We start from the raw sequence: 21,097 nt of genomic DNA, 5'->3' as shown, positions 1-21,097 counted from the left end.
CAAAACTTACATGAGGCAAATTCTTAGGTATTAGACCACTGAGAAGAAAGCATTTAAAGATATCATTTTATATCTCACTGACATAGTTTTTTAACGTATTGGACTATATAGTTTTTAAAATTATTAGCAGTCCCATTTGTTGTGTGAGTAGACTCCTTCAGAATGCCCAAAAGATTAAATTTTAAAATTTTGAGACCTCTGTATATCCTCACTTGACATGTATTATTTGGGGCATTTTAGTAACAACTGGTATTTGTATGTTCCCAGCAGGAAGATGATTTGAAGTGGGTAGAAGAGAATGTTCCTTCTTCTGTGACAGATGTGTAAGTTTTTGAATCATTACCATGAGAATCCTATTTCAGTTAGTCTTGCTTTTATTATTTTAAGTGAATGAGCTGAAGAATATGATAATGAGAATGCTTATAGATTAAATTATTTAAATTAAAGAATATTAAAAATGTTAAAAAGATGTTAAATAAAAATTACAAATGATATACAACCAAAAGTAATCAGGATTGTTCAGATGACATTTCTGCTTAGAAAGATTTAGCTGTAATACATCTTCCCAAAATCATTGGGAGAATTCTTTGGAATTTTTTAGTTCCTTCCCATGACTGTTTTTAATTAAACATTGGCCCTGTCACAGTGCAGAACGTGTTTGTTTTCTGTACAATTCCAGTAACCTTCTGTTTTTGTATATGCTTTTATTCCCCTGAAATGGCCATTAATAAGATGCAGATCCTAGATAATTATAAAAAAGGCTTTAAATTGTATTCATAATTCTTTCCTTTATGAACTATTTATGACTTTATGTTGTTCATTTTGGTGTTTTTCTCTCTGCAGAGCACTTCCAGCCCTTTTGGATTCAGATGAGGTTAGTAATCAAATCATGTGCATAAACTGTGGGTCTGATGATTTAATAGGAAATCATAGGTCCTTTGTTCAGGGGAATTTTATTTGACTCAGTAGTGCCCTGAAGAACTATAGTTGGTATAGTTGAAAAAGGATGAGAATAGAAATACTAAAATGAGAACTCAGATATTCAAGAATGTTTCCTTTCTATACACGTCCCCTATTTCTTTTCCTAAGTTATATGATCAGACTGGAGGACATGTCTTTCGTTCTGAATATTAGGTTATTCTAGACCTTCTTGATTTTAGAAAACCCTTTGAAAGCATCTGCCTGATTCTAACTCACTGTTTTGGATTGGCTGCTAAAAAATGATTGTTCATTTCCCACTGACCTGCTGTGTGATGTAGCACACAATGTCAAATTCCTTAGCAGTTCTGTGCATTGAAATAACTGAGAACTCTATCGTGCAGAATTAAACTTACCTTTCTTTGTAACACTTTGCTTTCTATGGTGTATTCTGCAGTTCCCAAATCTCCCTCTTGAGGGCGTCTGCTAATAGTTTGCCCTCGGGGCTTCCCTGTGACTTTAGCTCTCCAGCCACTGCTATATTTCAGGCAGAGAAGGCTGAGTATGTAAAACCCCGTTGGGCCGTTCATGGCAATACAGGTTTATTATAGTATTTTTGGTGGTATTGACTTCACCCATCTGTTCATATTTCCCTGTGTGAAAACCTTTCAAGAACTGAATAAGAACTTAAATGAATTATAAGAGAAACAAGTTTTAAAGGACCAGGAATCAAAATGGCATCAGACTCTCCAGCCTCAACTTTGCAATTTAGAACATAATAGAACAATGTCTTTGATTTGTAAGGAAAATTATTTTCAACCTAGAATTGTATATTCAACTAAACTGTTGATATGAGGGTAAAATAAAGATGTTTTTAGTCATGCAGGAAATAAAATACTATGTGTGCATTCTCAAAAAAGGAGTAGAAAGTGTTCTTTACAAAATGAGAGAACTAAAAAGAAAAAGACTTGGGATCCAGGAAATAAGGGTCCAACAGAGAGGTAAGGATAAATTCCCAGGATGATGATGTAAGAAACTCCAAGAGTGATAGCTGGGCAACAGTCTTGGAGAGCATCCAGTCCACAATGGAGCAGACCAGAGAGCTTCAGGAGGAGTAGTTCTAAGAAAAAAAGTGAAAAGGATAGATTAGCTGATGTAATTGATCATTTTGAAAATATATTTACAGTTCTGTCAGAGTTCAGTATAAATTTGTGATACGTACTTTTAGCAAATGAAGCAAAACAAAAATGAAAAATATTAACTCTAAGGTAAAAAAAATTACATAAGAAAAGAAATTTAATGGTAGTACATTAATTTTCTTAATTGAAATGGCATACTATAAATACTATTTTAAGATTTTATTTGAGAGAGTGAGAACGAGCTTGCTTGTGAGCATGAGTGGGGGGGGGGACGGGCAGAGGGAGAGAGAGAAGCAGACTCCCCACTGAGCAGGGAGCCCAACATGGGGCTCAATTCCAGGACCCTGGGATCATGACCTGATCCGAAGGCAGACGCTTAACCGACTGAACCACCCAGGGACCCCTAAGTACTATTTTCTAATCAGACATAATTTTTAACCTGCTTTTTATTTTTTAATTTTTTTAGATTTATTTATTTTTAGAAAGAGCATGAGTTGGGGGAGGGGCTGAGGGAGAGGGAGAGAGAATCTCAAGCAGATTCCCCATTGAGCGCAGAACCTGACATGGGGCTCAATCTCATGACCCAGAGATCATGGCCTAAGCCAAAACCAAGATTTGGATGCTCAACAGACTGAGCCACCCAGATGCCTCTTAACATGCTTTTTATTTTGGGGGCGTCTGGGTGGTATTTTTAAGATTTTATTCATTTATTTGACAGAGACACAGCGAGAGAGGGAACACAAGCAGGGGGAGTGTGAGAGGGAGAAGCAGGCTTCCCGCAGAGCAGGGAGCCCGATGCGGGCTCGATCCCAGGACCCTGGGATCATGACCCGAGCCTAAGGCAGACGCTTAACTACTGAGCCACCCAGGCTCTGCCTTAACATGCTTTTTAAAAAAAACTGAAAATACATAAAATCTACCATCCTCATTATTCTTAAGTGCAAAGTGTTAACTATATGCACGTTGTTGTATACAACAGATCTCTAGAGCTTTTTTTTAATCAAATGTAATTTTAATGAATATGTAATATTTTATTATAAGGATATACCATAATTTTGTTTATGCAGTCCTGTATCTTTGGACATTTAATTCTTTCTACTATTTTGTCATAATTTTGAGTTTTGCAGTAGAAATGTTTCTGGCTAAATCTTTGTCCACATCCTTGACTTTTTCTTCAAGTTAAATTCGTGAATCAGAGGAGGTACACATTTTCATTTAAGTTTAATCTTAAGTAGATATTTATTTATTCATTTTCTTTGACTCAAATACATAGTTTCTTTTGATCTGTGATTTAATGTCCAGAAACCTAGAGATTTTGATTCAGTTAATCTTGGGTAGGGCCTGGACATCTTATATTTCAAAATCTTCACAGATAGTTAGGAACCATTTCTTTCTTTTCTTTCTTTCTTTCTTTCTTTCTTTCTTTCTTTCTTTCTTTCTTTCTTTCTCTCTTTCTCTCTTTCTCTCTTTCTCTCTTTCTCTTTCTCTCTCTCTCTCTCTCTCTCTCTCCCCCCCTCTCTCCCTCTCCCTCTCTCTCTCTGTTTCTTTCTTTCTTTCTTTCCTTCCTTCCCCCTTCCCTTCGCCCTTCCCTTCCCCCTTCCCTTCCCCCTTCCCCTTTCCCTTTCCTTTCCTACAGTGCAAGCGGGGTGTGGTGGCGAGAGAGAGAGAGAGAGGGGGTGGGTGGGTGGGGAGAGAATCCTAAGCAGGCTCCACACCCAGTATGGAGCCTGAAGTAGGGCTTGATCTCACAGCCCTGAGATCATGACCTGAGCCGAAATTAAGAGTTGGATGCTTAACCAACTGAGCCACCCAGGCACCCCAGTTAGGAACTGTATCTAACTGTTTAATGGACATAAACAAAAGTACTTGTGGGAAATGTGTGTGTGTCATCTTTGTAGAAGATATTTGGAATGTAGACCATTTAAAATGCTTAGAAAAAACTTTTTCTTTTTTCCTTAGGAACGAATGATCACACACTTTGAAAGGTCCAAAATGGAGTAAGAAAAAATGGGAAGATGTGCAGTTGAAGATGGGCAATATCTGGGAAGAGATCAGCTTCTGTGTTAATCTTCTACACTCCTCCATGGAATTAAAGGAGGCAGTGAAACCTGATCTCTTCCTTGACCTTTGTGCATTGGAGCTGGTGAGAGGTGTCAGAACAAGGAGAACATCTTACTGAAAACAAGTTCATAGGATGAGAAAAATCTACAAGTGTTTTATTTACAACATTGATGCCCCTTTTCTTCCCACACCCAGACATGGATGTTTATGCAACTTATGTGTGTTGTTCCTGAGCCTTCTATAATGTTTAAATTGTTTAATCTATCAAACTAAAAAGTTTAACATCTTCTAAAGAACTATGACGTCAACGCCATAATATGTAATCTCCAGGAGCAACTTCCTATAATTTTTATTTATTTAGGGAGTTACATAGGTGATGGGGGAAATTGTTAATTATTTTTCCGTTTCCTGAGAAGCCAAGACTTCTTGCAGAGGTAGTTTGGAGACAAAAAAAATCCTGAGTTAAGGAGCCATGGTTCTATCAATGATTTAGAACAAAAAGAAGAGTGTGCAAGAAAGAAACCTGTTACAGTATGATTCAGATCATTTAAAAAAAATCAAGTGCAATTTTGTTTACAAATGGTGTATATTAAAGATTTTTCTATTTCAGATGTACTTTAGAGAGAAATATTAGCTTAACTCTTGACATCTGCTATTGTGACACATCCCATTGCTGGCAATGTGGTGCACACTCCAGAACTTTTAACTACTGTTTTGTAAGCCTCCAAGGGCAGCGGCATTGCAGAATGCTAGGCAATGCTTTGTTTGCCTTCATGCCATTCACTGGGTGTTGCACTAGATGCAAAGAGGCACTCCATCTAAGTGCTTGTGAGTGAGGGCCCTGCTAAAGGAACTGTAATGCTTAAGCAGGAGCTAATACAAAGGAAACAGGTCCTTCTGGCTTAATTGAAACAGTTTTTCCTGCATGAAGTAGTGTGGAGGCCCTGGACTGCTGCTCATTCTTTAGGATTGACTGTTCTTATACCTGGTGTTGGTTTAGAGACTGTTTATAAGAGACATCACAAGGTGATGGGATTCATTTGAAGCACTATATTTCTGTTTTAATGGTTTTGTCCAATTTTGCCTTCCCAAGATTTTTGTTCTACGTAGAAAGTTCATGCCACTTTTTAATATAAAAAAGTCTTAACAAAATTAATATATTTTCCTCATTTTTTTTCGGACTTGCCTCTAAAGACCCTTCTTCCTCCTAAACTCTTGTGGGAATTTTCCTTCCATGGTTTTTGTTCTACATCTTCTTATTGTGAAACCAGAGACCACATGACCGCAGTCTTTACTAACTCATAAAATAGTGAAAGTGTTTACATTTATTTAACATCTCTCTATAGCTGTTTGCTGTGGTGATTTAAAAAAAAAAAAATCACCTGGGCAATATATCTAAGGAACAATATGAAGAACTGACTATATTCTCAGGTTAACCCACTAGCAAAAGGCTATTGGTACTATTGTGTGCTTCTGTTCTTCCATACTGAAACTTAGCAAGTGAAAAATAGTTATAATGCAGCAAGATAGTTGATCAAATATTTTCTGACGGTGGGTAGATGTTGACTTTAGGCTAGGGAAAAAATCATATTGTGCTAAGCAGGAGTGTATAGTAAATTATGTAGGCTGGGACTTGATAATTCTGTTTTCTCTTAATGGGTTATGTCACTGTGATTAGATATAGTGTATTATTTCTTAAAACTGGTTCTGAAGTAATTTATAGTATTATGTTGATCTATTTAGTTCTTAGTCCTTGGGCCTGAAACTATTAGGTATTAGGCCTTCCTCGAGGACAGCAGCTGGCAATCCTAAATTTTCAAGGTGTTCATTTTCTGTGGTGAAAATCAGCCACAACACTTGATTTATTTAGCAATTTTTGTGTTAGTATTAACACCTTGAAAATATTTCACCGGATTATCAGACATAGCATTTGGTAAAGATGGGACAACTATCCTAATTTACAAGTGAAGAAACTGCCATTGTATAAAAATGAAGTGAGGGAGGGGGTAATAAATAAACTGACCAAGGCCATTTTTTTTACTTCTTATCATAGACTCACCCCTTTTTTCATTAACATTTTTGCTTTAGATCCAAATGCTTACTTTTATGACTTACCTCCTATTTCCTGTGGGGGCAGTGGGGGGGTGGAGTTGCCATATTCACCTCATTGCGGTGGTTTTCAAATTTTAAAGTGCATGGACTCACTTTGGGGACTTACTAAAACACAAACTGCTGAACCCCCCAACTCCAGATACTCTGATTCGGTAGGGCAGGAGTGAGGCCTGAGACTGCATTTCTAACAAGTTCCCAGGTGGTGGTGATGCTACTGGTGTAGGGATCAGCTTTGAGAACTACTGCCCTAGAACAACCTTTAAAAAAGGGTAAGATACTTGAACTGGTTGAGATTATAATGGTAATGCAAAAACCACCATTTACTGGGTGTTTATAGAGTGGGTCAGGAATTGCTAAGCGCCCACAACGCTACGTTAGTGCGGAACACTACCATCTTTTTGCAGATAATCTCCAGAGGCTTTGTTTTTTTAAACGTCACAGTTAATTTCCTAAATGGCAGATCTCCATCCTGGCTAGCAAGCCAAAGCCCAAATTCGCTGCCTGAGACAGTCGTAAGATTTTTTTTCCCCCTTTTTTGTTAAATTCTATATCCCTAGTCGGCTCCGTGACTTGGATCCCGGGGGAAGGCGGGGACCCAAGCGCCGGCGCATTCCTCAAAGGCGCTGGGGCGGAAGGGGCGGGGCTTCTGCGGAAGAGGCGGGTTTAGCCCGGCAGGAAGTCCGGTGTTGATGGCTGTGTTGTCGTACGGCCTGTAGCTAGGGTCTCGGTCCAGCCTCACGGTTGGCGCTTTCACTGGGCTGGTTCCCGGCCCAGGACCGACCCGGCCCATTCCGGGTGAGACTGCTGTGGTGACTGCTCGCCGCCATGCACGACGCCTTCGAGCCAGTGCCAATACTAGAAAAGCTGCCTCTGCAGATCGACTGTCTGGCTGCCTGGGGTGAGCTGAGGGCCCGAGGGGCCGAGGCGGGGTCAGCGCAGAAGCTGTTCCGACCTTTCACAAGGCTGGGAAAGTGGACAGGCATCTGACTGTATGAACTCCGGTCGGACTCTGTCCGAAAGAAACCTGGAATGAGGGAGGGCATAGTATTGTAGACAGCGAGCGCAGTGGGACTGTTTGGGCAATCCTCAGGGACCCACTCATTTTAGGTACGACTCTTGCTTTCGGTAGAGATTTTCTTATTGACTGCTCAGCTTTGGCTCCTTTCGATTCCCAATAAGTCTTCAGTTTGGAGGGGCAGGCACTGGGGAGTTTTCAACTTGCCCGGGGCCTGACTTGTCCAGATGATTCTGTTGTTTTCTAGATGAAAAGCAACACTATTTGGGGGGCACTAAATGCGTTAACACCATATGCCTTTTTTCCCTTAGTGATCACTCATCGTTTACTTCTCATTACTGTAGGTAACTCACGTTGTTGTTCTAAACTCAGTCTAGCCAAGTGGTTGATTGCCTTATGTTCAAAGTGCTCAAGCTACCTAACTATGTAGGTAGAAGAGCATCATTTGAGGCTGTCATGAAACCTAACCTATTAAAAATTTGTGTAATCCTCTTGGGATTGGCCAGTACAGAAAGCAGGGTCTGGCATCTCTTGTATGCTCTAGAATACAAATGGTTTCAGGGGTCTAAACCTTGACTCTTAATTATGAACATTATGCTCTTAGAGTGGTTGTGTCTGATAACAGTCACGAAAGACCAAACAGTCTTTCTTGTTAATGTCCAGTTGCTAGAAATCAAGGGCCATAAAAAGGTGGTTCAGAACTCTTGATCAGATCTTATACTGAGTTAGGTACCCAAGATGGGCCTGGTGGAATCTGGTGGTGGCTGGCATCTTCTGCATCACTTACGGACATTGCCACCCAGGCAGTCTTGCAGACTTCCTCACAGCCTTTTCAGTAGGGTGCTTTCTCTACAGCTCTTCATGTTAATGTGCACAATCTTGCCTCTAGCAACCCTGGGCTTCTTTAAAATCACACCCCCACAGTAAGCTGTGCTAGTCCCTTGGGTTAAGGAGAGAACCTTGCTTCCTCCAGATATCTCAAGAAAACCTCCATTTTCTGTTATTAAATGCTCAGCAAAAATTTAAATAGAGGAGAAAAGAAATTTAAAAAATGAAAGACTTGACACTGCACAAAGGGACACATTTCCCTAATTCTTCATCAAATATGTATTAAATGCTTATATGGACCAGGTTCTCTGCTAAAGACGAGGATAAAAGGGTGAGTAAGAAACAGTGCCTGTGCTCCTAGGACACACAGTGAGGGACAAAGTCATAGGAACAGATTATGATACAAGATAAATGATACTGGAGTCATATGCTGCCTATTATAGAAACATGGAGGAGGGGTACCCACCTCAGCCTAGGACATACGCTTCTGGAAAGGGTGAATGCAGCTGCTTACAGTGCTTTGCTTAGCTTGCCAGAATCCTTGACTGATACCCTATGGAACTAATAGTACATGTATTTCAGCCTCTCACCAGTCCACTTTGTCACAGTAAAGATTCCCTGTACTTGAGCTTTTCGGAAAGATAGTTTGGAAATGCTAGGTACCTCTGTCTACCTTGATCTCCCGCCCTACATGAGAAATGCTTATTATCTTCTAGGATGCTATGGTAGGTATTGGGCTACAAGAGGCTATTTACCACCTCTTGACTCAAAACTGTTTCTGGACTTAAGCAGCAGTGAATGTTGCTATATCTAGTTGTTACCCCTTTTACCTAAAATTCATCCAGGAACCTTCTGAAGCCAGATCATGCAGGGCTAGACAATATTTGAGAGACACCATAATCCATCTCTTGGGAAATGGAAATGAGGATACTGATGATGACTTCTCCCTAAACTCCAGAGTTGTAGAATCCAGCTGCCTTTTCTGCACCTTCATATGGATGTCTAATAGCATGGCCTTAATGGTTCTTGATTCCACTCTCCCAAAACATGCTTGTCCCCCTGTATCCCACATCTCAGCAAATGACATTTCTGTTTACCCATTTTGCTGATGATTTTGGAATCATTCTTCATTTCTCTTATACACCACATCCAGTCCATATGCAAATCTTGTCTGCTCCACCTCCAGAATAAGTCTAGAATCCAGTCACTTCTCTCCATCTGCACTATTTCTGTTCTGATGAAAGCACCACTTCTCTCATCTGAATTACTGTAGTAGTCCTCTGACTGATCACCGTTTGTTTGTCATTGTGCCACTTTCAATCTTTTATCCACACAGAGGAAGAGTGATCCCTTGAAAACTTAATCTGATCGCATCTCTCCTCTACTCAGAACCCTTCATAGCTTCCTGTCACAACTAGAGTAAGTTCCAAAGTCCTTGCTGTGCTTTCTACATCTGACATAATCAGGCCTATGGTTACTTCCCCTCATCTACCCCATCTATGCTCTTACCCCTTGCTCCATTCTCCTACTAGTCACACAGTCTTCCTTGTTCCATAACACACAAAGCATGTACCTACCTCGGGGCTTCTGCACTTGTTCTTTTCCTCCGCCTGGCACTCTTTTGCTCTAAATATTACATGCCTCATTCCTCATTTCCTTCAGATGTCTGCTGAAATGTCACATAAATCAACAAGACCTTCCCTAACGATGCTATATAAAAGACAAGGTGCTATTCTCTTCCTCAGCCTAGTCTTTCTTCTTCTCATGGATTGCTGCCTAATGCTATTTTATGTTATATTATTGTCTCCATATTAGAAAATTCCTTCAGAGCAGGAGCTTTGTTTTGTACATTGCTTTATTTGTAGTTCCTAGAATAGTTCCTTATAATGGGTATTCATTAAATCTTTCTGTTGAATGAATGAATGAATGAATGAATAAATGATGATATTAATAGTAATAGCTTCCATTTATTGAGCACTAATCTTTATTAAACTTTTATGAAATAATAACTCCATTTTGCAGAGGAATAACCTGAGAATTTAAGTAATTTTTCTAAGGTCACATATCCAGTAAATCATGTCTGATTCTGGACCCTGGTTCCCAAACTTTAATATATATTCAGAACCTGTAAAAAAAAAATGCAGATGTTTGTATGTATGTGTATCTGTATGTGTGTCTACACAATCATTCTATTTTCCAAAGAAATGGTAGGATAAAAAGGACTAAGATGGTTGCCTATAGCAGAGGGAGAAAACAGGGAGAGTGGACAAGGATGGAAGCCAGACTTCCCACAGTTTTAATGTTGAAACTACTTAAATGCATCAAATAATTAAAAAATTGAATTTAAAAAATGCAGATTTCAGGTCACCATTACAGAATTATTGTGTCAGAATCTCTGAGAACAGCACTCAGGAATGTGCATTTTTTAATAAGTTCAGGTGATTTGGATGCAGCTAAAAAGGCTTATGCTTTAAGGAACACTGTTCTTTGCCCTATGACCCAGAAAAGGGAAGTGACCACTACCTTTTTCATTTCTGTATTCCCTGCAGTGGTCAGCATTGGGCCAGGGATGGAATTGTTCATCACGTGAGCTTGGACTAGGTTGTACTGTTGGACGACGGAGCTTCATTAGGGTAATTATGAGCAGGATGGCCCAGCACCTACTCACTTTGCAGGAGGAATAAAGTCCAACCTTGTGGCTCAGGATTAGGCTGTCAGGAATTCTCTAGGGCTGATTCACATTTGTTTATATATGTGTTACCCACAGACTACACCGTTTTTGTAGTGTGTTCCACTTTCTGATTTGCTGTGTTGAATCTCAGAAGGGACTGTCTACCCCACTCTGTGTCAGCTCTGCAAGTCTCTCGTTCTGTGTTTTGTATCCATGATTATATTATATGATGACATGTCATAGAATGTGGAGGCCCAACATGGGTCGGGTCCTCTGGTCACCCGAGCCCCCACTGACTTTTTTTTAATTAATTTTTTTTCTCAAAGATTTTATGTATTTATTTCAGAGATAGAGAGAGAGCAGGAGTAGGTGGGTGAGGGGCAGATGGAGAAGCAGGCTCTCCAGTAAGCAGGGAGCCTATGCGGGGCTTGATCCCGGGACTTGAGCTGAAGGCAGACCTTAATCGACTGAGCCACCCAGGCGCCGCACCCCCCACCCCCGCCCCTGACTTCTCTAACCAAAGCAAGTCTCTTCAAGGTTGTGTGCCATTAGTGCATCTGGGGTGATGCGCTGTTTTCCCTTGGGAGTGTGAGGATTAGGAACGTGTATGTGGTGCTTTTACTATTTAAAGGAAAGTTGTTACAATACTTTACATGTATGATAAATGCATTTTTTCCTCAGCACCTTCAAATGAAAATGTGAAAAGGGTTAAATAAAACCTCAATTAAAAATTTTTTTAATTTTAATGAATTTGTCTGATTCTGTTTTCTGACCAATAGACATTTGATAAGAAACATCTATTGGCAAGTAAACATTTCAATAAAAATGGAAAGTAGACCCTTGAATGTCATGCTTATGAGTTTGACTTCATATTTTGGTAGTGCAGCTTCATGAGGATTTAAGCCCCAGTGTGACAGAATCACAGACGTGCTCTAAGAAACGTACAGCAAACGTGGAAGAACACGTATAGTGAGAGCAGTTGAGGCCATCACAGGGGTCCCTGGAGGGACTGGGATATGGCTGTTGTGAGGTACCTTGTAGAGGTAAAATTGATAGGCCTTGCAGACCTGAGTGTTAAGATGAGGCTGTTAAAAGAGAAAAACAGGAGCTGGTAGGGATTTGGGGAGCAGAGTAGGGAGGAAAGAATGGGGAAGATGGTGAGTATTCTTTTGGCCTTTTGGTTATAGATTCTTATGTATGTTACAAGCGAGTTAAAAAAATTTCTACCTCATTTTATTTATATCTGAAATAGCAGTGGGTGTCCTGAAAATCAACTTCAGTATTCCCAGTTGCTCAATACAGTGATATCTATAAGTAGAACTCTAAGCACAGTATCTTTTACAAAGCAAGCATTGTGAACTTGCTTCTTTTGCTTTCTATGTTCTGCTCCAACATAAATCTCCAACCTTCCTTTATTTATTTATTTATTTTTATTATGTTATGTTAATCACCATACATTATATCATTAGTTTTTGATGTAGTGTATCAACCTTCCTTTAGAGCTAGTGTTATTTCTCATTTCTCTTATGTCATGAAGAGCACATACTGTCTTACTTTCTGTGTCCTGCCTTTGCTTTAAAACACGAAAGAAGTCAGAATCACTATATTTTTCTGGAAGACTAAGGACATCAACCTGGAAAAACAGGCTTCTGACCTGTTTTTATAAATACAACCAGTGCCTTTCAGACAACCTCTGGCCAACACCCATTCTTTTGACATAGGATGCCTTCGTAATCACATCGCATCACAGCTTGTGGTTACATCCTGACGCTTCCACACACATCTTCCTCCATGTATGACTCTGGACAAATTACTTATCCCCTAGGCCTCAACTTCCTCATCTATAAAATGGGGATTTATAAGAAGAACATACCTCAAAGGATAGTTGTGAGGATTAATGAAGTAACATATGATATGTGCTTAGCATTTCCTGGAGCGCAATACATGCTCAATAAAGTTAACAGTTTGTACCATTATCCAATATTTTATCTTGTAGACGATCAAGAGAGTTTATACAAGGGATGAATGACCTTTTACACTATCCAAAAGCTCAGAAGTGTCTGTACATGCTTAACTTCCCTTAATGAGTTAATACAGATCTATCAGGGTAATTATTTAAACCCTTTTTGGAGCCTCTTTTAGCATAGACCAGTGTCTCCCAAAATGTAGTCCTTGAAACAGCATTAGCATCACCTGGGAACTTGTTAGAAATGGAAGTTTTCAGGCCCATTGCAAGACCTACTGAATCAGAAACTGAGGGCAGGGCCCAGCAATCTGTTTTAACAAATCCTCAAATAATTCTGATACATACCAAAGAACCACTGGCCTAGACCATCTCTCTCTCTCTTTTTTTTTTATAAGAGCTTTATTGAGATGTAATTCACCTATCATACAATTCACCCAGTTAAAGTGTACTGTTAAGTGGTTTTTAGTACATTCACAGAGTTGTCCAAGTATTGCCACAATTTTAGAACATTTTCATCACCCTAAAAAAAAACCCCATACCTGTTAGTATTTATTCCCCCATTTTCCTGTAAACCCACCAACCTTAGGTAGCCACTAATCTTTTTGTCTCTATAGATTTGACTATTCTGATATTTCATATAAATAGAATCATAATGTAGCCTTTTTTGTCTGGCTTCTTTCATTTAGCATAATATCAGGTTCGTCCCTATTATAGCATGTATTAGCACTTTGTTCCTTTTACTGGCTGGCTAATATTCCATTGTATGGATTTGCCACATTTTGTTTATCCATTCATCAGTTGATGGACATGTGGGTTGTTTCTACCTTTTGGCTGTTACAGATGCTGCCGCTCTGAACATTTGTGTACAAGTTTTTGTGTGGGCATATGTTTTCATTTCTTTTGTGTATATGCCCAGGGGTAGAATTGCTGGGTCATATGACAACTCTGTGTATAATCTTTTGAGGAACAACCAGACGGTTTTCCAGAATGACCGCACCATTTTATATTCCTGCCAACAACGTGTGAGGGTTCCAATTTCTTCATTTCTTTGTCAACACTTGTTTTTTATCTGCTAGACCATCTTTTAAAATGATGAATTCTTGGCACTTCTTATTTTCCCTGAAGTAAAAGCATTAAACCTTTAAAGGATGTCGTTTAGTTTTGTTTCTGATATTAGTTTCCTAGTTTCATGTTTACACTATCCATTTTATAATTTTATAAATTTTCATCCTATTTTTGGTCAGTTTAATTTTGAAACACTGAAGGCAGGGATATTTTGCATCAGTAATGGGTCAGTGATGATACTTTTTTGATGGGTTGGTTCTCAAACATTTCTTGAATATAAATATTCCTTAGCTTTGCAAAACACCAGCTATCAAAAGCAGTTCATTTTCTTGACCCTTTGATTTCTGATTACAAACCCCAGCTCAAGAAATAGGGTTTTAACTAAAGCTGATTGACCTTTCTCATCACTCTTTTCTCTTCCAGAGGAATGGCTTCTTGTTGGCACCAAACAAGGACATCTTCTTCTCTATAGGATCCGGAAGGACGCTGGTAAGTGGCAGCTCTCCAGCGTCAAGAGAGAGGTGACTTATTACTCATGCAGAAAACTGTGATAGTCAGCTAGTATACAGCTGTGAAATCAGTGATTCCTGGGCCATTAAAAATGATTGGGGTTGAAAGGAGTACAGTGGGAAAGTGGGGAGAAGCATGAGAAAATCTCTAGGTTTTTTTTTTTTTTCAGAGTGTATTCCCCTATCCTGATCTGGTAGGTGAGGTTGAGTGTTCCTCCCCTCCTTGCTTCTAGGAGACTCACTGTCAGAAATAAGACATACTACTGATGCGAATAAGATTTCTGTGTAAATGATGTGGTAGTAAGAAACAAAATTAGGAACCATTGATTTAACAACTTTTGTTAACTTGTGAGGGGTGGACTAGGAGAGAGGAGGCCTGGGTTTGAGCCCAGCTTTCCTTCTCCTTGGCCGAATGACTGAGTAGGTCCATTCCAATGTCATTTTCCTCTTCTATAAACTGTCTGTCTCACAAAATTGTTGGGGTCAGATGCAAGGACTTTGAAAAGTAAAGCTCCAATCAAATGTGACTTCATCAGTAAAAATGTAGAATGATAACTAAAGTATTTGAAATTTATTTTGTTAGGGTTTCTTCTGTTGGGGGAGAAAAAGCACCTTACTTCCTTTTTGTGATCTTATTTCTATGTTCTCTTTATGGAAAATTGATGTGTTTGGATAATATACCTTGGAGCTCCAGTCTGGAGAAATCTGCTGTTAATGCCAGAGTGTGTTAAACCGTATGAAATTGTCATTATTTGACTATATTAGAAAAAAATAAATTTCATAACTTTCAACCCAATAAACTTTCTGTAGTAAATAGCTTAAGGTAAGAGTGGAGCCTGGAGCAAGGGTAACATGGGAAAAAAGGACATCTTTCTAGGGCATGTGGGGACAATTTCCTTCTACCCATTTTAGGTTCCTTGGGCGGGAACATGTAAGTAAATTGGACTGACAAAAGACAGATTAACAGGGGAAAAACAAACAAGTATTTACATGTGTATTACACATACACATGGGAACACTCAGTGATGGGTAACTCAAAGGGGTGGTTGGAATTTGGGCTTATATAACATCTTAACAAATGAACAACAAATTTTTAGAGAAGGGATAAGACAAAGGAAAAGGACTTTGAGTTTCTAGGATGGCAAATTGTTAGAAGGCAGACACATGGGGGAACTAACGGAATAAGGATGAGTAAGTAAAGTTTGTTAATAGATTGCTCTGATGTCCTCTCTGGGCTGATGAGGGTCTAGAGCTGTCTCCGCTGATTAAATTCTGTCCGTGGTAGAGAGGGGAGGAGGGACACCTTTGTAAATGTATGTTCTATTTTTAGGCAAATTAGAGGTAGGGAGAGAGCCTTTCTTTATCTGCTTCTTCTCAGTTCCCTTCAGCTCAAAATAATCCTTATCCCAAAGTGGCATATTTTGGGGGGACCTATTCTACTACCCATCACCGGTGGAATAAGGAAAGAGGAAGGCACCTGGTCAGAAAGAGAAACCAGAAGTCAAAGCAGAGGGTGTATTTCATTTCTAAGTTTTTCAACTATCCTTTAAATCGGGTTGGTAAACTTGTTCCCAAAAGGGCCAAAAAAATAAACAGTTTAGGCTTTGTAAGCTCTGAGATCTCTGTTGTGACTACCAACTTTGCTATTTTAGCCAAAAGCAGCCATAGACTGCGTGCAAAGGAGTGGCGTGTCTGGGTTCCAACAAAACTTTATTTGTAAAGACATGTTGAGGGCTGGATTTGGCCCTGGGGCAGTACTTTGCTTGCCCTTGCTGTAAATTTTTAGTTCTCAGGGCCAGAATATTTCCATTCTGTGACACCTATTAGACTGTAATTTAAAAATTAAGCTTGCCTTGGATTTTACTCAGCATTTGACAACCATGATTTGACTATCCACCATAGGCTCAGATACTGTGCAGGGCAGGGAGATAAGAGAGCTTAATATTCTTTACTCCAGTAGATAAGCAGTTCTTTGTAGCATCAAATACTAAATACCAAGGTAACGTGATTTGTTTGATAGGTCATTGCTATATAAATGGTAGGGAATTGAAAACTAGACTATAAGAGTAAATCTCAACACAGTATAGACTCAAACTGGTAATATTAGTGCTAATCTGACTTGGAACTTTGGTGGTGATTATTCCATGCCATGTGATGAGTTCACCATGTGACTTTTGAGACCTTAATTCCTGGGGCTCAATTTCTGCATAGGTAACTTCAGTAGCAGTGCCACCGGCCTTAGACAATTGGGAATCAAGCTCTGATCAGAAACTTGACTTCTCCCTATACCCTTAGAGAACAGTTCAGTTCTGGCTCAGCTCTCGCCTGTTTATGGCCCTAGAAATAGACTTGGGCCTCCATGAATCAGCCATAGAACTAACTTGGTTTCTAAGTTTGAGATATTCCAAACCTAAATAGGGCTGCAACCAGACTGTCTTTCTGAGGAAAGAGAGAGGATGATAAGATGTCATGGAGAGGCTGGAATTAAGGGGACTTGGGATCAGATGTGAGTCATCTTCTTTGAGCTCAGAAATGCCTCTAGGCCTCATTTTACTCCTCTCTTAAACAGAGGTGTTAGATTAGCTCACATCAAATGTCTTAACAGTTTCAGGTTTACTTCAGTGGTGCCGTCACCTTAGAGCAGTGGTTCTCAAAGTGTGGTCTATAGACCCCACGGGGTCCCCAGGATCCTTTCAGAAGGTTTACCAGGTCAAAACTAAGTTCACTAATATTTAAAAATGAGTTAATAAATACACATTTTAAAATTTTCTCAGTCTTAATTTCTATTGTGGTATACATTGATAACTATAACCCATGTTAGAGTTTTGGGATTCTCAATAATTTTTAAAAAAATTTTTCTGTTTATTTGAGAGAGAGAGAGACAGCGAGAGAGGGAACACAAGCAGGGGGAGTGGGAGAGGGAGAAGCAGGCTTCCGGCAGAGCAGGGAGCCCGACGCGGGGCTCGATCACAGGACCCAGAGATTGTGACCTGAGCCGAAGGCAGACGCTTAACGACTGAGCCACCCAGGCGCCCCGGGATTCTCAATAATTTTTAAGGCTGTGAAGGAATCCTGACACCACAAAGTTTGAGAATCTCAGTCCTAGATAATTCTACTTATGAAGAGAATTGTTGGAAGTAATAATAAAGCCCTTTTCAGATACAGAACTGTTTATCAAGCAGGAAGTGGCTGAATTTTTTTTTCTTGTGAAATATAATGGCAGAATACAGGGCATGTTTCTGAATTTCCCGCAACTCCAGAGCCCCTTCATCTCCTCTGCTGAGGGACATGTGGAAGAAGTAAGACCAGCTTTGGTGGCATGGGCCCCTGTGGTTGCCTCGGAGACGCTCCACAGACTTCTGAGCCATGGACCACACTAGCTGTGGGGAGCAGCTTGGGGTCAGCAGTGTGAACAGTCTCTTCACAAGCTGGGAGGCAGGTGGCAGGGTGTCGGCTCAGCACACGGGCTTTACAGTAGGCCCCAAGTTTGCTTCTGGGCTGTCTCTCCCTGATGGCTACCTAACTACTTGACCTGTCAGGTCCCTCACATATGAAATTGGAATAATAATACTGACTTCTTGGGGGTAGTTGTGAGGTTATAGGGAATATATATAAATTTTTAAACCCAGAACATGGCACTTAGTTATTGGTTAGTTTGTGATAACTGCTGTAATTATTATGATGATTATTCTCTTTTTGACCTTTTGGTGACTTTTGAGGCTGAATGTTTTTGTCATCTCCACAAGGCGGGCATCACATGTTTTTATGGTATGTCACTTTCTTCCCTTTTTGTAACAGTGCCAACCGATGTAGCATCTCCTGAGAGCAGCAGTAAGTGTAGATGCATTAAATCGCTTTAGCTGAGGGGATAGTGTTGAGTGTTTGCTCTGTCCCATGATGCAGGACATAGGGTAGCTGCTGGGCTTTAGTTGGTCTAGATCTAAGGATGCACCGGGCAGGGTTTCATTGCTTGGGCTCTGGTATTTGACTGTTACTTTTTACAAACACTTAGCCAAGGTACTGTTTTATAGGATAAGACCTTCAGACTCAAAAGTACCTTGGCAGCTTCAGTGAATTTCTGTGGTATGATTCTTTCTGCTAATGCCAAGTGAAGGTACATGAAACCCTCTGTTCTAAAATTGGAATTGAAAGCAGCTTCCTGTACTCAGTGAAGATAGCTGTCTAGTGTAGATCTCCAGCTTCCAGTCTTTAGGAATTTTTAGATTCCTGCAGGAATGTGGAGCAGCGTTTTTTGTTGTGGTTATTTTTACATGTTTGGAACTGTGAATGTTTGTTTCTTTTCCATAGGTTGCAACAGGTTTGAAGTGACACTAGAGAAATCCAATAAAAACTTCTCCAAAAAGATTCAGCAGGTAGGCAGTGATAGTGGTAACTACAAGAATATTTGACTTCCATGAGACCCTGTCAAAGCTAGAACTTTGATAACATTATTTATTAACTCTGAATCTTCTACTGTCTGTTCTCCCATTTATTCAGGGATCTGGGTTCATCCATCATGTGCCTGAGATCCTCTATAATGAGCAGAAATTGCGATTGCACATAAATATCAGTCAGATCCCTGTCATTGGCATAGACTCTTTAGTCCCTTTTTAGTAATGTACTTAAATGAACATTTGTTAAGCCTTGTTGGAAATGTTTAATTGAGTCTAATGATTTGTTCTTTTCCAGATCCATGTGGTTTCCCAGTTTAAGATTCTGGTCAGCTTGTTAGGTAAGAAAAGGGGTTGCAGTTATATCTCCTGTGTCAAAAAACAAAAGCTATGACCTGATTAATCACTCTTTATGGTTAATTTGATAAACAATGAAACTGACCTGTTCCAAACCAGACACAGCAGGGTACACAGGTATTAAAGGCAACAGCATCCCTCATAAACTTGAGCTCTGTTCTCCATGGAGTGTCATTCATTCATTCATTCATTTATTCAGTCATCTAGCAGATATTTATTGAGCTCTGCTCTAGGCATTGGGGATACCAAGTTGAATGAGACATGGTTTCTGTCTTTGAATTTATGTTCTGATTGTGAAGACTGAAATGACAGAAAGTAATCATGATACAGTGTGATAAGTTACAGTGGAAATTTATAAAAAATGTTGTGGATCTTAGTAATGGGAAAGACAACATCATCTAGTGGATGATTAAGATTTTGACAGGAAGAGAGAGGAAGGCAGAGCATTTTAAGCAGAGGCCCTGGAGTCTGGCCAGACCTAGGAAGTGTGGTGGAGAGTGGCAGAGTGGCAAGAGATAGGGGAGAGACACATCAAGGCTGGACTATTCAGGCCTCATTTGAAAAGCCATAGATTCAATTGAAGGCAGCCAGCAAGGCCTTTTCTTAACAAACAGAGGACTGGAAACTTGCCTCATGCTTTGTACTGTTCAGCCCAGGGCCCAGATGGTAGAATCATTTTAAACTAAGTTTCTAGGTGGAGAGAGAAACATTTAAAGTAACTAAATCTTCAGGAGTAAAACTAGGTAGGAGGCCCGAGTGAAATTATTTTGCTTGCTTTGCCAGAAAAGAAATCCTTGCCATGGGATTGTACCAAATCCACAGAGGATTTCCTTTCTTCCGCTGAGGCCTCCTAATGGAAGTAGCTTTGAGAGTCTATTCTTGTACAAATATTGCATCACAAATTTCCAGACTTGAGAAAGAGTGCTTTGGTAGCGAGAGAGCTCTTCTGCTTCAGCCAGCCCGAATTTAAAGGAACAAAAGTGACCTCTAACATTTTGTAATGTAATTCTGATAATAGGCCAGAATAAATCATTGTTAGTGAAACCGAAGATACATCTTCAACCAACACTTACCATTTGGTTCTTCTCATCATTAGTTATTTTTGTGTGTGTAGAGAATTGTGATAATTTATACTGTTATTATACCTCCTTCCAAACAGAAAATAACATTTATGTCCATGACTTACTGACATTTCAACAAATCACTACGGTTTCAAAGGCAAAGGGAGCCTCACTGTTCACATGTGACCTCCAGGTAAGTGTAGGCAAGATGAAATTTGACTTCATGTTTTAATAAATAGGGTCTTTCTTATATTATTCCTACCATTAGGTGGGAAGAATAACATTGATATGCAAACCCAGCAGAGACTCCAGAGAAAGTGTTTGATTTTGGATTGTATTAGAGAAATTTCCCCCTTTGTATGTGGTCTGAAGGGGAAACATTTGGGTTCCCCGTGTTTGTGCTAATTAGAGCACCAGACCAACTAACCCACGATAAAAGCCTTTGCCATGGACAAACCATTAGTGGGGAAATCCAGACTTAACCAGTATCACGAACATAGCAATGGGACATTAAGTTGACCTTGTTCTGAACATATTATTGTATTCTTTGTCTATAGGGGTTTTTTGGTCATTTGAGAAAGACATTTCTTATTTGTGCCAATTCATCATCCTTACATTATTCAAAATCTGCCTTACCCTTCTACTCAGCTTAGATCACTTTTTAGCCTTTGTGGTCTACATCGACAATGCATTGTTTTATGCTTAGACCTTTCTCTTCTCCTCCCTCCTTAAAAGATTGAAAGTGGCCACTGACACATGCTGATCCCTGACCAGCATATATTGACAGCCATGAGTGAGAAACATTTAAGAAAAAAAGGAGTAAGCGGTTACATAGGTGAAGGTCTGCCCTGGGATTTTCCTGTGTGAATTATGAATGTCCTAGAGATTTGCTGGGGTTGGGGTCTTTGGCTGGCAGCCCTTGGGGAGGAAGTGCTCCTCAGCCTATTTTTTCTAAGAACATCTTAGAAAAATGGTGTTCTTCTATTCAGTTTGTCTGGCAAGGG

General features: G+C 39.8%; 2 protein-coding genes across 3 annotated transcripts in view; both read left to right on the top strand.

Annotated features, from left to right (window-relative positions):
* The window catches only part of TMEM87A (transmembrane protein 87A), a 46,299-nt gene extending 39,493 nt beyond the window's left edge, over window positions 1-6,806 (top strand). Inside the window, exons 18-20 of one of the 2 annotated variants that reach the window (XM_032417890.1) lie at window positions 271-323; window positions 844-874; window positions 4,017-6,806. In XM_032417890.1, coding sequence (XP_032273781.1) covers window positions 271-323; window positions 844-874; window positions 4,017-4,058 — 126 coding nt within the window. In that variant the 3' untranslated portion in view covers window positions 4,059-6,806. Of the gene's footprint in view, window positions 1-267; window positions 324-843; window positions 875-4,016 lie in introns of both variants that reach the window. The other variant, XM_032417889.1, reaches the window with a different exon arrangement.
* Window positions 6,807-6,881: 75 nt separating this feature from the next.
* VPS39 (VPS39 subunit of HOPS complex) overlaps window positions 6,882-21,097 on the top strand; it is a 48,384-nt gene continuing 34,168 nt past the window's right edge. The window contains exons 1-5 of the mRNA XM_032417888.1: window positions 6,882-7,128; window positions 14,199-14,264; window positions 18,593-18,657; window positions 18,974-19,016; window positions 20,192-20,286. Of these exons, the coding sequence (XP_032273779.1) occupies window positions 7,056-7,128; window positions 14,199-14,264; window positions 18,593-18,657; window positions 18,974-19,016; window positions 20,192-20,286 (342 nt within the window). The 5' untranslated portion in view covers window positions 6,882-7,055. The remainder of the gene's footprint in view (window positions 7,129-14,198; window positions 14,265-18,592; window positions 18,658-18,973; window positions 19,017-20,191; window positions 20,287-21,097) is intronic.

Source organism: Phoca vitulina, unplaced genomic scaffold (genome assembly GCF_004348235.1).
Source record: "Phoca vitulina isolate PV1807 unplaced genomic scaffold, GSC_HSeal_1.0 scaffold20, whole genome shotgun sequence".
Classification (NCBI taxonomy): Eukaryota; Metazoa; Chordata; class Mammalia; order Carnivora; family Phocidae; genus Phoca; species Phoca vitulina.
This window is presented reverse-complemented; position numbering and strand designations above follow the sequence as displayed.